This window comes from Neofelis nebulosa, chromosome 9 (genome assembly GCF_028018385.1).
Source record: "Neofelis nebulosa isolate mNeoNeb1 chromosome 9, mNeoNeb1.pri, whole genome shotgun sequence".
NCBI lineage: Eukaryota > Metazoa > Chordata > Mammalia > Carnivora > Felidae > Neofelis > Neofelis nebulosa.
Window position 1 is genome coordinate 66566635 of NC_080790.1, and position 27559 is coordinate 66594193.

Below are 27559 nucleotides of genomic sequence, written 5' to 3' on the forward strand. Positions count from 1 at the left end.
TGCTTTATTCTTTTCCCGGTGGCAGGACCTGAGTTGTTCCTTCGCATTTCTCCCTGTAATCAGCCTTACTATCAGCTTGAATATTCATTGCCTTCTCAAGGAGGCTTGGCCAGGCCTGCTTAGAACACCACCTTTCCCTTTAAACACTTTGCTCTTTGGGCCTTCTTCGCTAGCCCCATGAAGGCAGGGGCCTTGACAATCTAGTTGACTGCTGTATCCCTGGCACTCAGCACAGTGCTTAGCACAAATAGGTAGCCAAGTTTGAGTAAATAAACGTGCTAGCAATTGAGTTTCTATACCCTCTCAGCTCAAGTAGCTGCCCTCCCCACCACCCTTTACCTCAAAAGTTTAATAAAGTAGTAATATTGAGCTTATATTTGCATTTACAAACAAATACTTGAAACTAACAGGCTCAGTTTAAGGATTAAATAATTTATTTTTAAGAAAATTTGAACTTGTGCTAAATTGCTTTTAAAATTACTTATTAATAACTTCTTCTTTAAGTTTCTCTGCAAGCAATCTCCTCTTTAGTAATGTTTGCTTCTCCTCTGCTGTCATTTCTGGTTTCTCTGTCATTTCCTTAAAAAACAAAAAACAAAAAACAAAAAAAAAAACAAAAGAAAATAAAAGGAAAAAATTGGCTATAGTATAAGATGGGTTCATTAGTCTAGAATTCCCAACATACTGCCTCAAAGAGCACTTTCAGTAAGTAGAAATTTAAAAAGCCACATGTGGACTGGGTTCCCTAAATCTCTTCTTGGCAAAAATCTCTTCTTAGAGAAGAAAATCTCTTGGAGTTTGTGGCCACTGTATTGCTTTGTGATTAAAGTATTTCCAAAGGCTTAGGTGAAACAGACTGCTGATCTTTAAGCACTCAGCAGGGCAAGTAAAGAAACACAAAAAAATGTTTATAATGAAATTGCTGTCACCTCAACCTCACAAAATGTTCGTATCATGGCCATTTCACTGTAGAAAAAAACTTGGCAGGTGCTACACTCGCAGGGAGGTTAATAGGAATGGATGGACTACAAGCAACATTCATTATCAGGACTGTCTTGCACACACTGATTTTGAGAATTCCACCTCCAGATTTGCAAATTTTGACACAGTAAAGCCATCCATACCTCTGCTTCCCCAGCAGGTTTTCCCTTCTGCTCAGAGTTTTGTATCTGCTTAGTCTTCATATCCTTTCTCATGGACATCAACTGATCTCGCTTCTGCTTGAGATAGCGCTCTCGTTGCCTGAGCTCTTCCGTTCCAAGTGTTGATAAATTCTGGGTCAAAAAAGAGAAGGAGCCATTTAAATTCAAATCCACACAATAAGTGGCACAGATAGCCACTGGCTTATTGAACTCAAAATTGAGTTCACGATCATAACAAAAATCAAGTGTATGGCTGTTTACATTGTTTGTTCTTAGTACTTTGCCATTTTGCTCATAGTTCTTAAAAAGTAGTGCTTTTTACTTACTGCTATTGGTCCTTCAATGCTTGCATGTTCTAAGCCAGGAATCTTCAGGCCTTTTTGTGGGAAGGAGGAAGTTTCAGGCAGCATTTCCAGCTTTCTTGCTAAAGGTTGTACTGACTGATTAGCAAAATGCATTTTAACTTCTGGCAGTAATTAGATAGAGACCAATTAGAATACTGTAAGAAATATTCAGTATGAGACTAGGTTCACCAAAATGAGCTAGTGTTTTTTTCTCACTGACTTTTTTCTTATTTTCCAATCAACACACACTGATTCAGTGCCTATATTGTGTCATATACCTGGTGACAGTAATAAACATGGTTTCTGTCCTCAAGGAGCTAGAACTACTCTTTCTCTTGAATGATGACATTTCAACAAATACCAAGCTCCTGCTGTTTGGTACTACAGCTACAAGAAGTATAATTCTTGTCTAAAGATTAGAATTACCACTATAATGTAATACAAGGCTGACACATAAGCTAAATAAATAGTACACTAAAATCCCTTCCTGGTAATGTAATTGGTTGTCAAACTTTTGCTTGCAGGTAAAAACTGTTAAGTGAACCTTTATTTTCAGAACAATGAACTTAAAGCTATAACTTTTTGTATTGGCAGAGTGCATGCCAGTAACATCATTTTTTGTTTGTAATACATACTGAAGAGAACTACAAACCTACCAATTCTTTAATAAAATGTAAAGATTTTAGAGTTAAGGTAGAACTCAGAAGAGAGATAAGAGAGCACTCAATATTTTCCAGTTATTTGGTGACTGCTAAGAGTAAGACAATTAAAATGCTAATTGCTTTTCTGAGCAATTTGTTACTATAAGATAAGGTGATTTTTAAGACAAAACATTTTCAGGGTAAGTATGTGAACCATGAAAGACAGCAGAGTGAGAGAAGAAAAGACTCAGATAAAGATGATACCAAGAACTGAAAACAAGATGGGACAACATGATCTATGTGTCTCAAAATGCTTGAAAATCATGGCAGCACAGTAAAACCAGAAATAAGTCTCTGTATGAACAAAAAACTTGCCAAAGGACCACTGCTTTAGCATGGAGCGAGTGGAATGCTGGCAGGGCCAGGGAGGCTGGAAGAAGAAAAGCTCTTCAGGCTCTTGGACATAAGGGAAGCCTCCAAAGAAGAGATGAGGCTGGAGCTAACATTCCAACCAACCTAGACAGGGAGCTACAAAACTAACTTAGAAATAAAGACCCACTTCAACAAATTAGTCATGATTTGCTCACAGGAGTTAAACATGCCATTCTTACTAATAGTGACTTTACACAGAGGTACGCTTGGCCCCCAGATATGGAAGCAGAGAGCTGAAGAAGGACAATTCCATTCATTCTGAGGAGGGAGGAATCCCAGGCACATAAGTATCTATTTTTTTTTTTTTAATGTTTACTTATTTTTGAGAGAGCACACACACGTGAGCAGGGGAAGGGCAGAGAGAGGGAGACAGAAGATCCAAAGCGGGCTCCATGCTGACAGAGCCCAATACGGGGCTCAAACTCATGGAACCACAAGATAATGACCTGAACCAAAGTCAGACACTTAATGGATTGAGCCATCCAAGCGCCCATGCACATAAGCATTTATATTCAACTCATGTACTTGCTCTGGATAGCTCTTTCCTTGACTTTGTTATGAACATCTTGTATATTCTAACTCAGACCTAGAGAGGAAAGTACTTGAAACCAAAATACTTAGCTTCTCTATTTCTAGGAATAGACCATCAGAAAACCAAGAAGCTAAAAGATCATCTTATCTCTGGCAACTCTTTGCATCTATCTGAGAACAGATGCTTATCCATTTCTAGCAAGAACCAAGGAAACACATGAACAAAAGGATTAAAAAGGAAGTCAAACTGCTTTTTGATTCTTCCCAAATTAGGTCTTCAAAATGGATTTCCATCACTTTGCATAAAATGATTTCCCAGAATATCAGATATACTCATTTTTTAAAAATAGAATAGTTTTTCAAAACTAAAATCATTACTTTAGAAATTATCTGCCATTTTTTCTGTGCACTTATGTGCATACTTGAGTTATATGTAGTTTGAGATTAAGTTTTCTATAACTTCACTTTAACAGATAAAGAACTAGAGGGGCATCTGGGTGGCTCAGTCAGTTAAGCATAGGAACTTGGCTCAGGTTGTGATTTCACAGTTTGTGAGTTCGAGCCCCTCACTGGGCTCTGTACTGACAGCTCAGAGCCTGGAACCTGCTTCAGATTCTGTCTCCCTCTCTCTCTCTCTGCCCCTCCCCCGCTTGTGCGCGTTCACTCTCTCTCTCTCAAAAATAAACATTAAAAAATTTTAAAAACAAAAAAACTAGACAAAGCAAATTTATTCAAATTATGTCAAACACAAGACTGAAGCAGTGTGCACTTAGGTCTGTATAAAACAGAAAGTTAAATTTAGGCCAACAAATTAAAAAAGAACTCAGACAAATCTAAAGCAGGTACTTTCACAAATATAATCAAATGAAGTTTTTCTACCTAGAATCTGAATATGAAAAAAGAAAAATGATTCCATTTGCTAGGAATAAAGAAGCAAGGCAATTTCATCAACTTGCTTCTGTTTCCTATACCTCATTGTTTTATCAACTAAGAGTACCGTAAAATCAATGAGTAAAAAATCAAACCTATCCTATCTCAATTATAAAAGTTCTTCTTTTTTTTAAGTTTATTTATTTTGAGAGAGAGAGAGAGCGAGCACGAGAGAGTGCATGCAGGTGCAAGCAGGGGAAGGGGAAGAGAGAGAGAAAGAGAGAATCCCAAGCAGGCTCTGCGCTGACAGCATGTGGCCTGACTGGGGCTCGAACCCACAAACATGAGATCATGACCTGAACCGAAATCCAGAGTCGATGCTTAACCAACTGAGCCACCCAGGCACCCCAATTATAAACACAAGATTTGGAGGCAGAAGACCAAAGTAAGTTACGGTTTTACCATTTAAGTGCTCAGTGATTTTGGACAAGTCACTCAACTTCCCTGAATTTCTTATAACACAGTAATAATAAGACAGCAGAAAAATAAGGATCGCAATATCTACCCGACAGTTGTGTGGGTTTTTTTAAATAAGAAAAGGACATTTATTTAAAACCATAGAAATGTAAGATAAAATGAACTGAATTCATGCTCTTGGCTCCACTTCTGTTTCAGAATTACTTGTTTTCTTATAAAAGAAATCAGAATATAGTGAAAATAGATTTGCTGTACAGTGAACAAGTTCATCCACTAACATTTCCCACAAGGATTCTCATCAATTTTAGTTTCAATGATACTTCCTGACTAAACCTCTGCATCAACTGGCTACTTCTTGTTTTCTAGTTATGCTTGAATTCATTAGTAAAATAGTATTACCTTTCCAAGTTCAACTTCTAATTCACAGACACTATATAACCGTGGTCAAGGAAAACAACAGATGTGATGTGAACATATGTTGGATGCTGTAGCCATGGCACAAAGGCCGGTGTCTCCCTCAAGGAATTTGACTCACTCCCCTGGATGCCAGGCTTCACTTAGAAATCTGGGGACTACACTCTGTCAGCTGAGTGTTTCCCACCTGCAACTTCTATAGCTAAATTAAAAGAGAATTGTAAATACCAATGGCCATTCAGTCATTTTGAAGGTTAAGTATGCACGAGAAAGTAACACACTCTTTATAATGTTTATGTATTCATATTATTAAAGAAAGTTCAGTACACTTCAACCTTACCTGCGGGTGGGTGTGCAAAATGTTCACCATCCCCTTGGGAGTTCATTTTTACAGTTTCACTTGCATGCACTGGAGGCTCTTCTGTTTTAGTCTCTGATAACTTCAGGAATTCATAACACAATTAAAAATTTTTTAGATTAATTTTGACTAATTCACTACTTAAGTTATCCAAAGATGTCATTAAATATTGTCTACTAAATCGATAATGAACAAGAGATTTTCCAAAGTTTTCAGCACTTTACATCTTTTACTTTTTGAGGTAAACATTTTCATTTCAAATCATGAAGTGCTAAGAGTAACCAACCAGTATGCTTAGTACTTCAGACTTAGCAAGAAGTTAGGTTCAAATCCAGGCTTCACCCCTTACTACTCATGTGACCTGAGTAGTCATTGATGTCATTGATGAGGACACCAACAGTACTCTAAGAGAAATAAATTCACTAAATTACAAGGTGCTTTTCCACTTAAAATAATCTATATAGCACTACCACGTTATGCCTGAAGAAACCACCAACTGGTTTATTTCCATTTCTAAAATGGGAGAGTATATTTAAACCAAATAAATCATTTAAATCTTAGAAAGAACTTAGTAAACTGATAATTTGTTTTTCTTAAAAACAGTAAAATCTAATCACAGGTAGCTTGTTAGGAAGCTCATGACAGAAGCCCCTACATGCTGGTAATGAACACAGGAAGATTCATTATCATACTATCAGCTCCACTTTTGTGTGTTTCAAAATTTCCATATAAAAACTGTAAGAAAAGTTTTTAAAAAACCCAAACATGTACACCTAAAACATAGTATTATTCAAGAAGCCAAATATAGTTTCCTTATAAACCAAAGTGTTCATACTAATGTCTTCTAATAGCAGTTTTGAACTGATTTCTGTTCTATACTCTTACATTAAAAATATTAATATCTAAGAATTGCACGTTCATTCACTAAACGGAGATTTACTTAAAGATAAATAAATCCCTCTTAATCCTAAAACATCTCTATTTCTCCTGCTCTTCACTGGGTACCTTGGGAGTGAAATAAGGTTTTTCAAAGACAATGCATGATACATAAGCATGTGTCATAGTGATTGAAGGAAAAAAAGGAAAATGACTTTTGAATGATTGAGAGAGAGTTTATATTCGGTTTCCCCTTCCCTTCAGAGAGATTTGGGCAAGTGTAGAAAGAGAAGCAGCTAGAAGAAGGAAGAGGAAAGAATAAATATTAGCTTCCTTCACCTTAGCCAGATACATGTTTAATTTATCCTTAGGAAAGATTAGGTACTTTCTAGAAATAGTTCTTAATGGAAGAACAGTATGCCAGGAAATATAATTACTAAACCATTCTGAGGCAGGCTGATAATGTTAAAATCTTCAGGAGACCCTCAGGAGTAACTATAGCTGCTGTTTCAAAACAGTAAAGGAATCAAAGAGAGCAGGAAAGTAAAATATTTTTCTTAATTGTCTCCATTCATAAAATTAAGGGAAATTTTTAAAGGAGTCTCTCAAAATATGAATGATATTACAGTTTTGGGGAGTTAATAATCTCAATGTTTATTGGGTATTTAAAAGGTAGGTTGCTGGATGGGTTATAAAGTGAATATGGTTATAAAGTTACATATAAATGCTTAGAATTGCCAAGAGAATACGATACTCTGAGGAACTGTGTGGTTCCACATAAGCAGCAAAACCTTGCCATATAAACCTAAGAGATAACAGCAATGAGAGAAACCTGGCTGGCTCAGTAGGTAGAACATGAGACTCTTGAGCATGAGGTAAAGTGTTCGAGCCCCATGTTGGGTGAGTTTACTTTAAAAAAAAAAAAAAGAGAGAGAGAGATAACAGCAATGAAATACTTCTACTATACTAATATGCTCTGTGGGCACCTGCTTTTTTCTCTTCCTTTCTTCTTCCTGGTCATATTCCTCTTTTGATTTTCTGAAATATACAAAAATAAGGTAGAAAAGTAAATTTTCTTTTTTGGTCAAAGAACAAATATTCAACAAACAACATTCTAAACTAAGCTCACAATGTGTTTAAGGAATCTTGGAAACCAAGGTGGAAATAATTAGGCTTTTCTTAAAGCAGCTTAGTCAACTGAGAAAGACATAATATACACGGCATAAAATGGTAACATAAAATATGGGTTTACTCATTTCTTCTGGAAATGTGAATGCCCCAAACTGAACAAAGATCTACAGATTTGAAATCCCAAACCCAAATTTGAATGGCAAATCTGATCTCTCACTTAAAATTATGAGATCCATCTCTCCCCCCATTCTAATTTTTCCAGTGGCATGGGAGTTACCACAAAGCTCTCCTGATATCATTATGCCAAAGCCCTATCAGCTTTTGTAAAATGCTCACTGAGGCCCCCTGATTTAGAGAAATAACCAAGTCAACTCTCGTACGTGTTTATAACTAAGCTCTACTACTCTATAGTAGTACATCTCCCTCAAAAACCTAAGGGCTTTTTAGAAAATAAAATCTAAAAGTACAATGCTGATCAATTTTCAGACCATGAATCAACCAACAGAAGCAACCAGTACAAGTCAAACTACCAGTCCTCTAAACCTATTATCAATATCCTTAACTCTTCAAACCTATAAACTCAAAGCATCCTGTATTTTCTCAGGCTCCCGTCTGCCCCTGCTGTGGGAAGTATGACCTGGCCAGAAGAGGTTGGGTTCACCTGCACACCTGCCTCCCTCCCTACAACCACTCAAATCCCCTGGAAATAAGCACTAAGTCATGGAGGTTCTTCCATAGTTCCTCACTAGACCCATCCTCCTACTGACCATCCTGCCTGTCCTCCCTTCTGCTTTGACGTTGAAACGAGGGGGGTAGGGCTGGAACTACAGGATGTTATAAGACAGTCATGTGTGTGGTTAGGGCTGAAGAGAAAGGAAGGGCCCCCAAAGGACAAGGCCCCATTCTGTAGGGGACACATTGGCCACAAGTGTCCTAAGCCTATACATTCTCAAAGGAGATTTAAAAATTAGGTGCTTCAATTGCCACTCCCTTCCAAATATCCCAGAGGGGTCAAGAGACAATAGACCCAAGAGAAAAAGAACTACTCCTTTAGTGTGCTGCACACTCCATGCCAGGCATCTGGCAGAGAATCGTGTAACTGGGGCAAGGAAGAGACCCACAAGACAGTCATCTGGGATGAACACTTCCCTCTGTCTACTTTTCCCTTGCAGGGTACCTGCCCAGTCAGCTATTCGGCCTGTGGAGTCTGAATGTCCAGCCTCCTACTGTTAGACACCTAGAACGAGCCATCTCAAATACCAAGGTCCAGAAGCTATGGAATGTCTTGCTTACTCAGGCCACTACGCCCCTTTCCAGGCATTAGGATGGGTCAACTGCAACTTTTCCCACTGGTGGCTAGTTTCCTGTTCCCATGATGAGAGGAGAAAAAGACCCTCCCATTTGGCCTGATATAGTATGAGGCATGTGAAAATCATTTTTTCTGTCAATTAAAAAAAAGTTATGCATAGTTATAAACAAGTACAATGATAAATCATTTTTATGGTTTTCAGTAGAGAATATAGATATTTTTACTAGTTCATAATATTTTGGAGATAGAAAACATATATACAGATCATATCACAATATTACTAATGATTCATTCAAAAAATAATTAAAGAAGGATACCTAAGAACTTCCCTCAGGATTTTCATCTCTTCCTGTTCAAGATCACTGACCACATCAGAACCATCTGTTAAGCAGTCAGGTAATACACCTGTTCAAAACCAAAGACCACACAAAAGAATATAAACTCAACTGAAAACATTTATTTCTCACTACTCTAACTCACCAAGAAGTACAAATCAGTTTATTCATATCTTTCGTTTTAAAAATGTTCTCAGCTATTATCTAATTATGGTCTTTTTAACTTTTTCTTGTTTTAGAAAATCAGCCCCACCAAAAAACTCACAATTTTACCTAGAAATTCTCTTAGTAATTATTTGTATAACCTATTAAAAATAACCATAATATAGCAATTAAAATTAGTTAATATAAACTATCACCACCCCTAATTACATACTGAGTATATACCACTGAAATCATTAAGCTCCTAATAATAAAACTATGCTCTTAAAAGTATCCCTTAAGTGTGAAAAGAGTTTACAAAACAAAATATAAAATACTTTAATTGAAACAGTATGTTAATACTCTTCATTCATACTATAGCAAATGCTACTGAAAAGAGCCCTGCTTACTACATGGGAAAAAGCACAGTGCTAAGCACTCAGGGACAATATAAAGATGAATAAAACAATCTCTGCCCTCAGAGCTTCTATTTAGATATTGGGCCAATAACTATAAACCAGGGCAATACCAACTTTGGCCCAAGCAAATAACAACTCATGGCAAGTAATTTTAAGAATTGGTTGAATTTGCTTTATTACCTTTATCTTCCTGATAAGCAGGTAGACTGGTAATCAGTGTTGTGTTCATATCTATAATTAGTATATTCCCGCAACATCAGCAGCATGTCTCTTAATTTTTACCTTCCATTTTCTCTATTCACAAATGACTATGGGATTTTGGATCCACTCTAAATTAAAGTAGCTATATGATTCTAATCCCCTTGATGTTTAAATACATTTTTAATTAAACTTTTTATTTTGAGATAATTGCAGATTCACATGCAGTTTTAAGAAATAATACAGAGAAATGCTATGCATGCACCTTTTTTCAGTTTTCCCCCAATGGTAACATCTTGCAAAATATGGTATAGTGTCACAACCAGAAAGCTGATGTCGATAAAACACATTGATGCATTTTTGCTCAAAGATATACAATTAGTATTCTCTAATAATATTTCTAAGGAAAATTAAAAGAACTAAGGGAAGAATAATGCAATAGTATGCAATACTTCAAAGCCATCAAAATAATGCTCTGATTTGCATTTCTCCAAAAATTCTTTGATAAAATATAACTAAGAATCCAAACAGCCTTTGAATGTTTCTTACCACAAAGACAATTTTCAAATGATCTGCAGTTTTTAGTACAATCAACATTGCTCTAAGGTACTAGCTACCGGATCTAAGCTAAGCAACATTCTTAAATCCAAGTATTAAAAATACTATGGCAGAAACTAAGTCTTAGTTTTTACCTAAAAGTAAGCAAACAGTCCCACTCTGTAGTTTGACACCAGCATTAGTCTACATCATTGTCTCATCCTCTCTTGCTAACATAAGCCAGATTTGCTTAATTAGCAGGTAGCCAAGTACTTAGAGGCTGAGCCCTACCCCACCACAGCAGAGTGATTCATGAGTGACTTAAGCCAATCATAACAGTCTCATTTCCCCTGCTAGACGGTTTAAGAAAGGCATGTGACCCAAATCCTGACCAATAGGACCTGAGGGGAAAATTCCTAGGAGGCTTCTATGCAAGTGTTGTCTTGCTAACAAAAAGAGATGCACAGGAAGAAACACCCCTTTTCTTCATGAGATGTTGCTGAGTCTTATTCAATGCAGTCAGAGTACAATTATGAGAGAAGATCCTGAGAATAGCAGAGTATAAAGATGGAAAGTGTCAGCATTCTTGATAATATCACTGAGTCCTTAACTTAGCCAACATGGACCATCTTCCTTTCCTCCTTTTTCTGGACTTCTTGTTCTGTGAGATGATAATTTCTTATTGATTAAGACATTTTCACTGAGGCTTCCTGCTAATGGCAGCCTGAGGCATCCAGCCAATGTACTTGTTCCCTTTCTTTATATTAAATCTAAATGAGTTTCCAGTTAAATTCAAACTGGAAACTACAGAGTGCCAATATCAAGTTCACTATCTCTTTTATCAAAATCGAGCCCCCCCAAAACAATTTTAACTAACATAAAATAATTATTCACATTCTCTATCCAATAGGTCAGAATAAAGCATAATTTCAGGAACATTCAGAGAAAAGGATTATATAAAGAAAACCATGGTACAAAGACAAAGAAAGAGACTGTTTTCTAAGTTTCTTTACATCAAAGTCACAGCACAATGTCATGTGTAGTTCAGGGTTAGGGTGGTGTTATCTCCTACCCACAGACATCACCTCTTTCACCGCTGTGAAAAGCATCCTAGGATCTTACAGGATAGTTATGGTGGTGGTTGACTCTAAGAAATAGTCTCTACTCACATCAGACTAACAAGAGGACAATCCACAAGGGGCCCTGCAACACTCCAATGTTTGCCCTGCAACAAGAGAAACCTCTTGTTGCGTGTTCCAGATCTTTAAAAGCAAATAGTACAACGGAACTATAGCTCTCACATGTTCAAGAAACAATTTTTACAAAAAGGTCCTGCTGCCAAAGAAGAATATATAGGCATGGTCAAGAATATCAGTGTGGTCTATTGAACAAAGGAACATATAGGTATCAAGGTCAGGTTATTAGAGCCAGAAATCTGAAAGGAGGTAAGAGTCTGGATTGAAAAGGACATAGTACAATAATAAGTATGGTTAGAAACTCAGATGTTTTAGGTCAAAATGTCAAATGTAATTCAAATACACAAAGAGGGAATAAAAGCAGGAAAAGCTAGAGAGAAACTGAGATTAGGCAAGAGAGTCAGAGAACAGATAAAACTAAAAGAGGGTTACTGGGGCTTTGAATTCTGTTTTCCTTTCCACCTGATGGTAGTGCAATCTATACCTGCCCATTTCCCTGGAACAGTTCTCAGTTTGGTCCCAAGACCAAAAGTTTTAGCATCACCTGGAAACTTGTTAAAAATGCAAAGTATTCAACCCCACCCCAGACCTACTGAATCAGAAATGGGAGACAGCCATATGGTTTCAACAACCCTCCAAATACTTCCAAAGCTCACTAACTCTGGAGAGCCACCGTCTCTCACAAAGGTCCTAACAATGATAAGCCAGAAGGAAAAAAGAAGTCCCCTTCTCTCAACAGTAACTATAACTGTGACCACTCAAAAATACTGAATTTCATAAACAAAATGGCTAGGAAGAAAAATCAAGCTCTCTGAGACCTAAAGCATCATTAAATTAGATTCTAGTCTGCTTTCTTTGAGATGGCAAATACACTCTGATCAGGAAGATTACATTCTTGGGTCTCTTAAGTCAGCCACAGATTTTCAAACTTGAAATAAATTTATACAAAGCAGCTACACTTAAGACCATAATAGAATCAGAATAATCAAAACTGAAAAAACAAAATGCATTTAGCAATTCGATTTCTAAATTCAACACTTTACCATTTCTCTCTTGAATTATTCGAATGGCTTGCAGCTGCATTTCAATGTTTTTCTGGACCATCATTGCCTTAAAGATAGTAAAATCTTCTGCTGCCAACACAGGTTGCAAAATGGCCTATGGAAAGAAGTCTGGAAGTTAAATGAAGATTCAAGTTTTAAAACTATTTTCCACACAGATCATTTCTATGGCAAATCATTTCTATCAACTCAGGAATGCTGTATTATTATTTATGGTCAGATGACTCAAAAGGAAAATTTTAAGATTCTAAAAACCTTTAATGTAGGCTCTCAAGAGGCTAACTCTCCCAACCCCCATGCCTCCAAGAAGCTAAGGCTGATGGCGATGATACATTTTCCAAATGAGCCAGTGCTGAGTAACTCTGAAAAACAGCACAGAAATTGGACTTAATTTTTTAAAGTTACAACTTCAGTATCTGGATTTGTTTTTCAGCCGAAATAAAGATACCTATTTGGTTTTTATTCTGTCACTTGAAATTTATAGTTAATAAATCAGTAATTACAAAATTATCCCTTAACTAATAAAAGTACCAAGTTAAATAAAAGTAAATGCAAAAAAATGGAGTCTGGATATTAAGTGTAATGAGGTATTAGTAATATGAAAACACAATTATAGCTCTCCTGTATGTAGAAGGCTTCATATAAGAGGTAATTAGAAATTAGTGTGAAATAATTTTCTGGATTAAAAAAATATGATAAATTAGGGGAAAAACTAAGGTGTCTACCTGGAGTACCCAAATTAACACTTTTTTAACTACAGGGAACTATTGCTATATTAAAGAGCAAACCAATTCCCAAGCTAATCAACAATAAGTAAAATAAGATTTGAAATGTGTGAAAACCCAAAACACTCAAATTTTATGCACTTACTAAAATCTTATTTCAAGCTTTACATGCTATTGATGGAAAAATTGAACACACAAAATCATGCAGAGGCAACCAAGGGTGTGCTATTGTTTATCAGTTGGGCGGCAGCAGCAATAATGTCAGACATCTCAACAAAACCTCCATCCAAGAGCTCTAAGCAGAGAAGGAGCCCTTCTCCCAGCAACCAGCTCCCACCCTAAACAACCACAGTATATAAGAAAACAAAACAAAATGCAAAAGCAGCTCTCTGTGACATTTATGAAGAGTCAACTGAAGAAAAAAATGATGGAAATTCTTTCCCATTAAATCCATATACACCGTTCAAAAGGCCCACAGCAGGGCATAGCAGATAGGCTTGACTGAAAGTTTCAGCCGAAAGCTCAGTATTGAAAACACTTATGGAGAGTCTCTGTGATAGATTAGTGATGTTTGCCAAGACATCTTTCTATGATTATGCCCCCACAAAACATTGTTCTGGGGCTTCCTAGACTTCTTATTAGTGATATCAAGGACCTTATTCTCATCACTAATAAACTCTTAAAGGGCAATGCTACTGAATAGCAATGTATCAACTGGGGCTTCTATCAGCAAGTCAGAGTTTGAGTTGATACTTAAGTATGTTCCTTGATGCATCTAAGAAATGCGTATTCCTAAACCCTACCATAGACATAATGAATCTAAATTTCTAGAGTATGGGTGTCCATGTATCTCCACAGATAATTCTTACAACATTAAAGCTTGAGAACTACTGAAACATTGGAAAAAATGAGCCCTTAATATCACAAGCCCACTTCCTGCTTAACCATGTACTAGCTGTGTGACTCTGGACATATCATTTAGTCTTTTGAGCTTCAGTTTCTTCCTCTGCAAATTAGTACTCTAATAATAATAGTAATACAGTATTTTGTTGAATCTAAGATTCCATAGATGAGTAAAATGAATCATTACTTCATGTACCAATAAGAAAAGAAAAAAGAACCTTCCAATTACATTATGTCATTCATTATAAAATGCATTCTCATTTCAGAGATATTTCAACAGGAAAAATTTTCACTTTAGCATGAAATAAATTTAATAATAACTTTCTGGGGTGACTGGGTGGCTCAGTCAGTTAAGCATCCAACTTCGGCTCAGGTCATGATCTCACGGTTCATGAGTTCAAGCCCCGCATCAGGCTCTGTGCTGACAGCTCAGAGCCTGGAGCTTGCTTCTCATTCTGTGTCTCCCTCTCTCTCTGCCCCTCCCCTGCTCATGCTCTGTCTGTTGTCTCTCTCTCAAAAATAAATAAACATTAAAAAAACAATAATAACTTTCTGGTTGGGTGTTGGAATTAAGTAAAATGAGAAAGCACTTTTTAAACTGAAAAGTACCCATAAAAGTAATTGTCCTCGTCCTGTTTATGCTGGTTAAATATCAAAATGGTGCACTAAACCTAACAACTTTACAGCAATGGGGTTCTTCTGGTTCAAGGAAGTGGACGTGAACTTCCAACAAAGGCAGTTGGAGAACTAAATACAAGAGTTAACTCCAAAAAAACCAGTTTAAAAACAACAATCCCCCAAGTAGCCACTAAATTATCTGAAATGTCAAAGTACTTTGACAGAAGACTGTGAGATCAAGTATATGTGGATGTTATTTGTTTGAGAAAAGCACATTAACAAAAAAATGAACACTGAGTATTTGAGAATCTGACTTAAATGAGTTTACAAGACATTCAAATATATTCATACTTAGCCTAAGATTACCCTATGGTTATCTCTGCTTAGAGTTCACTATGCCATATTTTGAAAGGTACAGGTGATTTCATGTTCTCACACTGCTCCATTAATAGAACTACAAGGAGAAACAGATGAATTCATGATTACATTTGGAGACTTCGATACCCTCTATCAACAATAGATCCAGCAGGCAGAAAATCAGTAAGGACATAGTTGAACTGAACAGTACCTCAGTCAACTGGATCAAATTGATATTTCTCCAACAGAAAAATACACATTTTTCTCAAGCACACATGAAAAATTCACCCAAATAGACAACATTCTGGGGCATAAAACACATCTTAATAAATTTAAAACAATAGGAATCATACAAAATATCCTCTTAGACCACAACAGAATTAAACTAGAAATCAGTAACTGAATGATAGATGGAAAAAACTAAAATTCTTGCAGATTAAGCAATACACTTCTAAATAACACATGGATACAAAAACTACAGGGGCTTCTGGGTGGCTCAGTCGGTTAAGAGTCCGACTTCGGCTCGGGTCATGATCTCACCATATGGGTTCAATCACCACGTCGGTCTCTGTGCTGACAGTTCAGAGTCGGCAGCCTGCTTCAGATTCTGTCTCCCTCTCTCTCTGCCCCTCCCCTGCTTACACTCTGTCTCTCTCTCTCTCAAAAATAAACAAACATTTAAAAAAAAGAAAAAGAAGTACAGTTGAACAACATCAGGCTTGGGGCACTGACCCCTGTGCAGTCAGAAATCTGCATATGACTCCTGACTCCCCCGAGCTTAACCACTAATAGCCTACTGATGACCAGAAGCCTTAGCAATTATATATTGCACCAATTAACACATATTGTATATCCTATATGTATTACATCCTGCATTCTCACAATAAGCTACAGAAGAGAAAATGTTATTATGAAAATCATAAGGAAATTAAAAGGCAACCTACTGAATGGGGGAAGATATTTGCAAAGGACACATCCAATAAAGGGTTTATATCCAAAATATATTAAAAATTTACACAACTCAACACCAAAAAACCACATAATCCAATCAAAAATGGACAGAAGACATGAACAGACATTTCTCCAAAGAAGACATGAATAGATGCTCAACATCACTCATCATCAGGAAAATGCAAAGCAAAACCACAATGATATATCACCTAACACTTGTCAGAATGGCTAAAATCAAACACAAGAAACAAGAAGTGCTAACACAAAAAAAGTAAAACACAAAAAACAAAAGAAACAACAAGGATGTAGAAAAAAAGGAACCCTCATGCACTACTGGTGGGAATGTAAACTGGTGTAGCCACTGTGGAAAAATAGTATGGAGCTTCCTCAAAAAATTAAAAATAGGATAGGATCCAGTAACTCCACTACTGACTATTTATTCAAAGAAATGAAAACACTAATTGAAAAAGATATATGTACCCCTATGTTTACTGCAGCATTATTTACAATATTTACAATAGCCAAATTATAGAAGCAGCCCAAGTATCCAGTGATAGATGAATAAAGAAGAGGTGTGGGTTGCCTCGGTAGTTCATTGGTTAAGCGTCCAATTCTTGATTTCAGCTCAGATGATCTTGCAGTTTGTGGGTTTGAGCCCCACATCAGGCTCCATGCTGACAGTGCAGAACCTGCTTGAGATTCTCTCTCTCCCTCTCCCTAGCTCTCTGTCACTCTCAAATAAATAAATTTAAAAAAAAAAAAAAGAGGTGTGTGTGTTTAAACATGCACACACACACACACACACACACACACACATACATGCTGGAATATTAATTATTCAGCCACAAAAAATAATGAAATCTTGCCATCTGCAGCAACATGGATGGATCTAGAGAGAAAGACGAATACCATTTAATCTCATTCATATGTGGAATTTAAGAAGCAAAACAGATGAACAAAGAGAAAAAGAGACAAACCAAAACCACACTCTTAACTATAGACAATAAAGTGATTGCTACCAGAAGGGAGGTGGGTGGGGGTTTAGGTGAAATAGATGAAGGGGATTAAGAGTAAACTTATCATGATGAGAACTGAGTAATGTATAAACTTGTTGAATCACTATATTGTACACCTGAAACTAATATAACACTGTATGTTAACTATATTAGAATTAAAATTAAAATTAAAATTAAAAAAAAACAAAAAGAATGGGCGCCTGGGTGGCTCAGTTGTTAAGCATCCACCTTCGGCTTAGGTCCTGATCTCGCAGTTCATGGGTTCAAGCCCTGAGTCAGGTTCTGTGCTGACAGCTCAGAGCCTTCAGATTCTGTATCTCCCTCTCTCTCTGCCCCTGCTCCACTTGTGATCTGTCTCTCTCTTGCACTCTCAAAAATGAATAAACATAAAAAAAATTTTTTTTTTTAAATCTGTGTAGAAGAGGACCCACACAGTTCAAACCTGTGTTGTTCGAAGGTTAACTGTAGTCTTAAGGGAAATTTCTTGTTAAAAGAAATTTAAAAAAAAATTTTTTTTTAGAGAAAGAGAGCACATGAGTGGGGGAGAAAGTGGGGGGAGGGGCAGAGAAAGAAAGAGAGAGAACCTTAAGCAGACTCCACACTTAGTGCAGAGCCCAACATGGGGTTTGATCCCATGACCCTGGGATTATAACCTGAACCAAAATCAAGAGTTGGACACTCAACCAACTGAGCCAGCCAGGTGCCCCTAAAATATTTCTAGCTAAAAGAATATACAACTTATCAAAATTTGGGGACTACAGTAAAAGTAGTGCTCAGGGGAAATTTATAGCATTAAATGCATATATTGAAAAAGAAAATTACCTAACATCAATAATCTAAGCTCTCACCTTAGGAACTACAAAGAGCAAATTAAATCCAAAATAAGCATAGGAAAAAAATAGTAGAAATTAGAGAAGAAATCAACTAAATTTAAAATAGAAAATCAATAGAGAAAATCAACAAAACTAAAAGTTGATTCTTCAAAACTATCAATAAAAGTGATAAATCTCTAGCCAGGTTAACTATGAAAAAAAAAAGAGAAAAGACATAAATTACTAAAATCAGGAATGAAAGAGGATACATCACTACAGATCCCAGGGACATTAAAAGGATAATAAATATTACTGACAATTCTATGTCCACAAATTTAATAACCTAGATGAAGTGGACCAATTGCTTGAAAAACACAATCTGTCAAACTCACACAAGAATAAACAGACAATTGGAATTTGTCTATATCTATTGAAGAGAAGGAATCAATAATTAATAACCTTCCAAAACAGAAAGCACCAGGCCTAGCTGGGTCCACTGGTAATTTCTACCAAAAATTTAATGAAGAAATTATAAAATTTCTCTACAAAAAAAAAGATAACTTAGAAGAAAAGTTACAGATTCATATTATTTCTCAAAAAAATAATGATTAAATATTTGTTTGCAGAAGTTAAATAGCATAGCCTATAGAATGATGTAAAAGATGTTCTATTGATTCAAATTATTGAGAAAAAAAGTATGACTTTGAAATTCCCTATCTCTTCCATATATAACTTACTCAGTGTGTATGCTATTTTCCTACCACCCCTCCTTGCATGATTCAGATTAGGATTTTACATGTAATTGAACATGCATATGCTGCCCTCAGATAAGAATCTTCAAAAACAGGGAAAAAAAAGGAATTATACCAATTCTTTACAATCTCTTCCAGAAAATAGAAGCAGAAGGAGTACTCCCTAAGCTATTTTATGTAGCTAGCATTATACTAATACCAAAACTAGACAACGACACTACAAGAAAGAAAAGCACAGAACAGTATCTCTCATGAACAGAGATACCAAAATATCCAACAAAATATCAGCAAGTTGAATCCAACAGTGCATGAAAAGAATTATACACCATGACCAAGTGGGATTTATTCTAGTTATGCAAGGCTGATTCAACACCCTGGAATTAATTAATGTAATCCATCACATCAAGAGACTAAAAAAGAAAAAAATCATATGATAATATCAACAGATGCAGAAAAAGCATTTGACAAAATCCAACATCCATTCATGATAAAAACTTTCAGCAGATGAGGAATAGAGAGGAATTTCCTTAACCTGATAAAGAACATCTACAAAATATTGATAGCTGGGGCACCTGGGTGGCTCACTAGGTTAGGCAACTGACTTTGGCTCAGGTTATGATCTCACATCTCATGAGTTTGAGCCCCATATCAGGGCTGTCAGCACAGAGCCCAATTCAGATCCTCTGTCCCCCGCTCTCTCTGCCCCTCCCTCACTCAGTTTCTCTCTCTCTCTCTCTCTCTCTCTCAATCAAACATAAATATTTTTTTTAAAAAAAGCAAAAAACATTAAAAAAAAAACTTGACAATGACACCATACTTAACGGTGAGAAACTAGATGCTTTCCCGTTAAGATCAGAAACAAGTCCCCTCTTCCCACTCCCATCCCATTCACATAATAGTGGAGGTCCTAGCTAATGCATTAAGAAAAGGAAATTAAAGGTACAAACATTAGGAAGGAAGAAGTAAAACTGTTTTTGTTCACAGATGACAGGATTGACTGTAGATTATTCCAAAGAATCAATTTAAAGAAACTTCTGGAGGGCGCATGGGTGGCTCAGTTGGTTAAGCATCCAACTCTTGGTTTCAGCTCAGGTCATGATCTTGCAGTTCCTGAGTTCAAGCCCTGCATCGGGCTCTGTGCAAATGGTGCGGAGTTTGCTTGGGATTCTGTCTCTCCCTCTCTCCCTACCCCTCCCCTGCTCATGCTCTCTCTCTCTCTCAAAATAAATAAATATTAAAAAAAAAAAAAACCTCCTGGAACTAACAATTAATTATAGCAAAACTGCAGGATAGGTTACTATACAAAAATCAATTGCTTTCCTTTATACCAGCAATGAAAAATGGGAATATGAAACAAAAAGACACATTTACATTATTTCTACAATAAAATAAGTACTTAGGAATAAATCTAACAAAATACACAGAAGATCTATAGTAGGAAAACTAAAAAACTCTGATGAAAGAAATCAAAGATAATCTAAATAAAGAAGAGATATTCCACGTTCATAGATAAAAAGACTCAATATTGCTAACATGTCAATTCTTCCTAATTTGATCTGTAGATTTATGCAACCCCAAACAGAATCCAGCAAGTTATTTTGTAGATATCAACAAACCAGTTTTTAAATATACATGAAAAGTCAAAAGACTCAGAATAGCCACACAATATTAAAAAAGAAAGTCAGAGCACAGACACTAACTTCAAGACTTATTACAAACAACAATAATCAAGGGGAACCTGGGTGGCTCAGTCACTTAAGTGTCCAACTCTTGATATTGGCTCATGATTCATGGCATCATGATCTCATGATTCATGAGATTGAGCCCCATGTCAGGCTCTGAGCTGATAGCACAGCGCGCTCTCTCTCGCTCTCTCTCTCTCTTTCTCTCTCTCTCTCTCTCTGCCCCTTCCCTGTTCGTTCACTCTTTCTTTCAAAATAAATATATAAACTTAAAAAAATAAACTACAATAATCAAGACGTATGGTATTGGTGAAAGAACATACAAATAGATTAATAGAACAGAAAGAAACTGAAAACAGACCGACACAAACATAGTCAACTGACCTTTGACAAAGAAACAAAGGCAATCCAATGGAGAAAAAATCATCTTTCCAGCAAACAGTGCTACAATGACGGGTCATGCAAAAAAATGAATCTAAACATTAAACTTACACCTTTTACAAAAATTAACCCAAAATGGAACACAGATTTAAATGTAAAAAACAAAACCATAACACTTCTAGAAGATAGTGTAGAGAAAATCTGGATAACCATGGGTTTGGCAATGACTTCCAAAGATACAACACCAAAAGCATAATCCATGAAAGAAAATTGATTAAATCGTGGACTTCACTGAAATAAAACAAAACAAAACAAAACAAAACAAAAAACTTCTGCTCTGTGAAAGACTTTGTTAGAGAAGGAAAAGATAAGCCACAGAAGAAAATTTTGTGAAATATTTGCAAAACCCATATCTGATAAAAAAAAAGACTTGTATCAAAATTGTATATAAAAAAGCCTTATAATTCAAGTACTAGAAAACAAACAACTCAATTTTAAAATGGGCAAAAATAAACCACTACACACATATTAGAATGGCTAAAATGCAAAAAACTGACAATACCAAGTGCTGCCAGAGATGTGGAGCAACAGGAACTCCCATTAATTGCTGGTGAAAATTAAAAATGGTACAGCAACTTTAGAAGACAGTTTGGCAATTTCTTACAAAGCTAAACTTAATCTTACCATATGACCCAAAAGTCTTGCTCTAGGTATTTGCCCAAATAAGTTGAAAACTTTTATGTCCACATAAAACCCTGAATATTAGTATTTAAGCTACCAAAATGTCCTTCAAAAGGTAAAGTGATAAACTGTGGTACATCTACATAATGGAATATTACATGACAATAAAAAGAAATGAACTATCAAACAACAAAAAAAAAAAACATGAAAGAACCTTAAATTCATATTGCATAATGAAAGAAGCCAGTATGAAAAGGTATATACTATATAATCCCAATTATATGACATTCTGGAAAAGGCAAAACTAGAGAGACAGTAAAATGCAGTGGTTGCCAGGGGCAAGGATGGAAAAGATAAATATGTAGGACACAGCGGGATTTTTAAGGCAATAAAACTATTTTGTAACATACTGTAATGGTGGATATATGACATAAAGTATTTGGCAAAACCCATAGAACTGGACAACACAGAAAGGAAACCTTAATATAAACTGTGGACATTAGTCAATAATAATATATCAATGCTGACTTACCAATTTTAACAAATATACCACACCAATGAAAGATGTTAATAAGGGACACTGTATAAGGCAGCTGGGTGGCTCAGTGAGTTAAGCATCTGACTTTGGCTCAGGTCATGATCTCACAGTCCGTGAGTCAAGCCCCATGTTGGGCTCTGTGCTGACAACTCAGAGCCTGGAATCTGCTTCAGATTCTGTCTCCCTCTCTCTCTACCCCTCTCCCACTGGCACTCTGTCACTCTCTCTCTTTCCCTCTCTCTCAAAAAATAAATAAACATTAAAAAAAAAGGTTTAAACAAGGGACATGGTATTATCTGCTCAATTTTCTGTAAACCTAAAAGTGCTCTAAAAAATAAAGTATTAATATTTAAAAATCTTACTAGCACTCATACAAAATATTGTTTATTATCCTGTGTGTATTTTAGAAAATGAAAGTTACACTACATATGTAATCTCTTCAATGATACAAGTTATCGGAAAAACAGCATAATTTTGCCAAATTACTATCATAATACAAAAGTATTAATGTTTATATTATAAAAGTCAAAGCAAATCAAGTAAAAAACAAAAGTAAAAAATACTGTTGTCTCTTGCCATATAGAAGTCTTCTGCAATATGGTACATAGAAATCAATGATGTACTTTATCCTCAACAAAAAATCACAAGGAAGTCACAATGAAGGAAGTCATTTTTGCCTCCTTCAGTCGTAAAATACCACAAAATTACAAAATTCAACTGAAGATGACTGAGATAATGAGTATCTCAGTAGTTATTATATTATATTTTCTGAGGTTAATTTATGAGAATTTTTTAAGAATCACATATATAACAGAAAAACATGTCCTCACAGATTTGTTGTTGTTGTTGTTGTTGTTTTAAACTAGAGTTCTTCATCTGATGCATTCCTTGCTATTCCTGCTGACATCAATAAATAGAGTATGGCAGAAGCAGTGGTCTAGGCATAACGATGACCAAACCCGATGAAAAGAATTTTGTTAAGTGGGCTTTAGCAGTAAAATTCAGTGGGAGCTGGTTAAAACAACTGAAACCAAACCAAGCAACCAAACCAAAGTAAAAATTACCTCCTAAGTAACCCAGGGCAAGCAACTGGTTTCTTGAGTTAATTCTTAGGCACCCTATACTGGCATATGTAATCAGCATTCTGATCTTTCTGTGTAAAGATTAGATTATTGCTACAAAGCAGTAAATAACATAGTTTTGAGCTGTTCTTCTGGTAATGGTGATGGCCTTGTGCTGACTGAATCAGGTTACTGCTATTCAGTATCTGATGCTAAGTGTTTGCTCCATAAGAGAATACAGCTAACTAGTCCACATGGGGATTGAACCAGTGACCCTGGCCTAATTAGCACACTGCTAATCAACCACCAAAATAGCTAGTATTAATTGGGAGATGCTTCCATTTATAGATCACTTTATAAATGTCAGGTATTGTGCTAAATGCTTTATGAATATTATCTCTTAAATTTTGCAAAAACCTTCCAAAGTAGATACTACCCATATTTTACAGATATGGAAACTGAGAATCAGAATGGATAAGAAAGGAAAACAGTACAACAGTCTCCATGGTCTTGTAGCTAGCAAATGAAACATCTAGGACTCAAATCTAGGTCTGTCTGTATCAAAAGGCTTGTCTCCTACTACATAACAAGACTGTATTACTAATCAACTCCAAATAAATCAAAAGGTCTTATATGACAGAACAAAAGAGAAAGATGCATTACTCTTGAACTAAAAACAGTATCTTAAAATTCTGAACATCTTCATTCACAAATAATTTAAAGTTATCCTAATAGTGAAAACAAAAGATGGATGAGTCTACCATTAGCATGAATATCTTTATTCACAAAGTAATTCAGGCTAATTTACAATGGCTTAATTAAGAGGTTGACAAATATTAACCAAAATAGAAAATATTCCTGAAAAACAAGGAAAATAAAAACAAATATCAATGTCTTAAAAGAAACCTAAATACTAGTTAATAATTTTCAAATTATTCCTGTTCAACTAAAAAGGAAAAGAAAATATTGCCTATTATTATACTTTAAACTAAACTTATGGTACATATAGAATAAAATCTATTGGTGAACAACTTTTGCTTTACACCATTATTAACTAAAACCAAATGTTTATTTACATTAGTGCAGCATACCAATAATAGTTAAATATATTTTTCAAAATGTCATGTTATATTAAAGACGTTCTATCTCTAGAATTAGAGATGATCATTAAATAAGCAAAACTTGTGCAAAAGAGAACTATAGTAGGAAGTGCTGGATTAAACAGTAGTCAAAGCAACCTCTTCTAGGCCCTGATAAGAAGATAATTTAAGTTAACAAACATTTATTAAGAACCTCCTGCTAGGAACTAAGTTCTCATCTCTGTGCTAGACACTGGGAATGCAAAGATACTCAAAACAGCTCAAAGGACTTACAATCTAGAAAGGCAAACAGACTTTTAAGAAACTGTAATTCTACCAAAAATGTACAAGTGTCCAGTGAGGTAGAATGAGTGCTAGTCTACCCTAGCATAAGAGGGATCAGGAACACTGCTACAAAAAGTAACATTTCAGCAAGGCCCTTATGTAAAAGGGATTCTCTGGATAAGGGAAAGATAATGCAGTGGGAAGGTGGGGGCCAAACTTTCCAGGGTTACAGAATGGCATGAACAAAGCCAGACACATGGATGTTTACAAGAACAAGTGGCCTGTAATGACTATAGTACATAATATATTAGAGAACTATAGCAGAAGAATGAACATATAATTTAGGGTCACATCATAGACAATCCTCACTATCATCTGGCTAAGGAATTATAGTTTATTTGGTGGAAAATGGGAAGCTAAAACAACTTGTGAAGAAGGCTATTTGGTCAGTAGCAACATATCCCCATCTTGAACCTCTGAGCAACAGCTCACAGTTGGGAGTGCCTGGACAGGCATCCTAGCACTACTTACTTAGTAGTGGACTTTGCACTGCTTAATATATATGTGCATGAGTTCTTTCATTTCTACGTGGAAATAAAATAGTGCCAATTTTTTTTTAATTTAAAAAATTTTTTTAAGTTTATTTATTTATTTTTGAGAAAGAGCAGGGGAGGGCCAGAGAGACAGGGAGAGAAAGAATCCCAAGCAGGCACTGAAATGTCAATGCAGAACCTGATGTGGGGCTTGAACCCACAAACCAGGAGATCATGACCTGAGTTGAAATCAAGAGTCGGACACTTAACCAACTAACCCAGGCACTCAATAGTGCCAAATTCTTTTTTTTTTTTTTTTTTTAATGTTTTATTTATTTTTGAGACAGGGAGAGACAGAGCATGAACAGGGGAGGGTCAGAGAGAGGGAGACACAGAATCTGAAACAGGCTCCAGGCTCTGAGCTGTCAGCACAGAGCCCGACGCGGGGCTTGAACCCACGGACCGCGAGATCATGACCTGAGCCGAAGTCGGCCGCTTAACCGACTGAGCCACCCAGGCGCCCCAATAGTGCCAAATTCTTAAGAGGCATCAGGAAGATTAAATGCTAGAATATATGTCAAGTGCCTAAAACAGCAGCTAGCATGAGCCCTCAGTATATATTAATTATAAAAACACATAATACTGAGTTCAAACCAGTACTGCAGAACTAATGAGACAATAAAAGTAGTTCCAAGGGAAGGAATTCCAAGGAAGCGTTTACTATGAAACTGCTGAAATAAAAAAAGGAGCAACTGAAAACCTATGCAAGATCTATATAAATAAAACAGTAGTTTGGACAAACCCTGTGATCTATTATAGTTCTGCATTCAGAAAGTTCCTTTTTAGCTGCATTAACTCATTAATACCTCAACTGATCATTTCTTGAGGTAATTATAAAAAAGAACCCATATATGATGAATTAGCTTTTCACTCTTACAGTGTCCAAAATAGTATATTTTGACAATCAAACATAGCCAAATGCAAGCAAAACCCTGGACATTTTTGTTAAAATTCTATGTCAGTAGAATAACACAAAAGCAAAACCTGTGATGTACGTGTCTTTGCAAGAGGAGAAGTGCATGCTTCTTGAAATTGATCTTCATTAATTCCCATCTCTTTGAGGTAACTTTCCAACAGCTTTTCAACCTAAAAAAGGGAAAGTTTAACTTTTATAATTTACATAGAAAAATTCCAAAAGATAGTTTTCATGTTAAGTATTAAATTCTTGCTTGCAATTATTAATTTATAGCAAATTTTATTATATGGCAATGACAATGTCTTTCACCAAAAAAAAACAAACAAAAAGTTAAAATTTTTGCAGAGAATCAAATGAAATTTTATTTCCTCTGCTTGAAATAATGGAAGTCAAGGTTATGATGTTCAATGTGGTACAACTCTTCTGCTACTCAGAGCCAGTTTTTAAAATCACAAGACAATCATGTCAAATTAATAATTAACACTTCTCTGGATTAATCAGAAGAATAAGAATAAAATTTAAAGATTAGAGGCAAGATCTCTTAAAATAGCTACCCTAAATCCATTCTTTAGATTCTACAGTAGAAGAGATAAGAAGTCAAAAGGATGAAATACTCAGAGAAGCCTTGCAGCCTGATGGAACTGGTAGTACTATTAGGATAGATTGTATGTTTTAAAAAACAAAAATGTTTAGGTAGGCTCTATGCCTAACGTTGGGCTCGAACTCATGACCCCAAGATTAACTCATGCTGTATGACTGAGCGAGCCAGGTGCCTCAAGGTGGGTTTTTTTTTTAATTAAAGAATTTTAAGATGGAAAAATCCATGTGTTTAATTTAGAAAAGCTAAAATTAACATTATTCTAATTACCTTTTAAAATTAGTGGAAAAAATACTCACTAGTTCTTTGTATTCCTGATGAATCTCTGTATAGGTCAATTTGCTTTCTTCTTCATCATCAAAAACTAAATTTAAAAGAAAATATTGTATAGTGTAAAAAAGAACAAATCATTTGATTAATGCAAATATAAAACTCCACTCCTTACATCTTACATTGAACTCTCGTTCTTATAACTTAGCTTTTAGGCTTTGAATTCTTGAATTTAAAAAGAAACTGTGTGTGTGTGTGTGTGTGTTTACACACACATATATGTATATTAGTAGTAATATATGTTGTATATATATAACATATAACAGTGATAATTGGAAACAAGTTTTTTCCAACTTAAGACCTACTTCATGGTTAAGACAAATGCTAATTTTCTACTTTCAATAATAAAAGGCAGCAGTTTCTTTATAAACTTTTAATGGAATATTATTGTTAATAGTTTTAAAATATTAATTCCTTTTACAACAGGCTCCAGATTATGTTATCATACTCAAACTTTGCAAATGCAAATTTTACTGAAAGTGACTAGCTAGGCCACTTTTGCTACATATAAATCAGTAATGAAATTAAAATAAATAAAACCAAAACAAATGTTTGCTCAATGATCATATATGTGAAACAATGTGTATTAGAAAGATATATATTCCAAGAAGCTACAATCTAATTAGAGGACAGGACAAATTCATGAATTGTCAACAAGAAACTTTTTTAATTCCCCCTAAGTGATCTAAAATGCAAAACTAACTCCTTTAATTTTCTATCTGAAGGTCTTCAATGACTGTTCTTTGCCTAGATAATAAATGCAAAATCCTTAGAAGGCCAGACAAAACGTCCAAGATTAGATCGCAAGTCTCACCTCCCACCACTCCAAAACCCAAACTTTCCACTCTCAACATATACAATTACTTGGA

The 27559-nt window shown here is 35.6% G+C and overlaps 1 protein-coding gene across 3 annotated transcripts in view; it reads right to left on the reverse strand.

Annotated features, from left to right (window-relative positions):
- Window positions 1-412: 412 nt before the first annotated feature.
- The window catches only part of CFAP36 (cilia and flagella associated protein 36), a 29636-nt gene continuing 2489 nt past the window's right edge, over window positions 413-27559 (reverse strand). Inside the window, exons 2-10 of one of the 3 annotated variants that reach the window (XM_058684057.1) lie at window positions 26660-26724; window positions 25831-25932; window positions 12395-12509; window positions 8843-8930; window positions 7072-7123; window positions 5192-5291; window positions 1469-1608; window positions 1125-1274; window positions 413-579 (exon numbers count right to left, since the gene is read on the reverse strand). In XM_058684057.1, the coding sequence (XP_058540040.1) occupies window positions 478-579; window positions 1125-1274; window positions 1469-1608; window positions 5192-5291; window positions 7072-7123; window positions 8843-8930; window positions 12395-12509; window positions 25831-25932; window positions 26660-26724 (914 nt within the window). In that variant the 3' untranslated portion in view covers window positions 413-477. The remainder of the gene's footprint in view (window positions 580-1124; window positions 1275-1468; window positions 1609-5191; window positions 5292-7071; window positions 7124-8842; window positions 8931-12394; window positions 12510-25830; window positions 25933-26659; window positions 26725-27559) is intronic. The other 2 variants (XM_058684058.1, XM_058684059.1) reach the window with 2 other exon arrangements.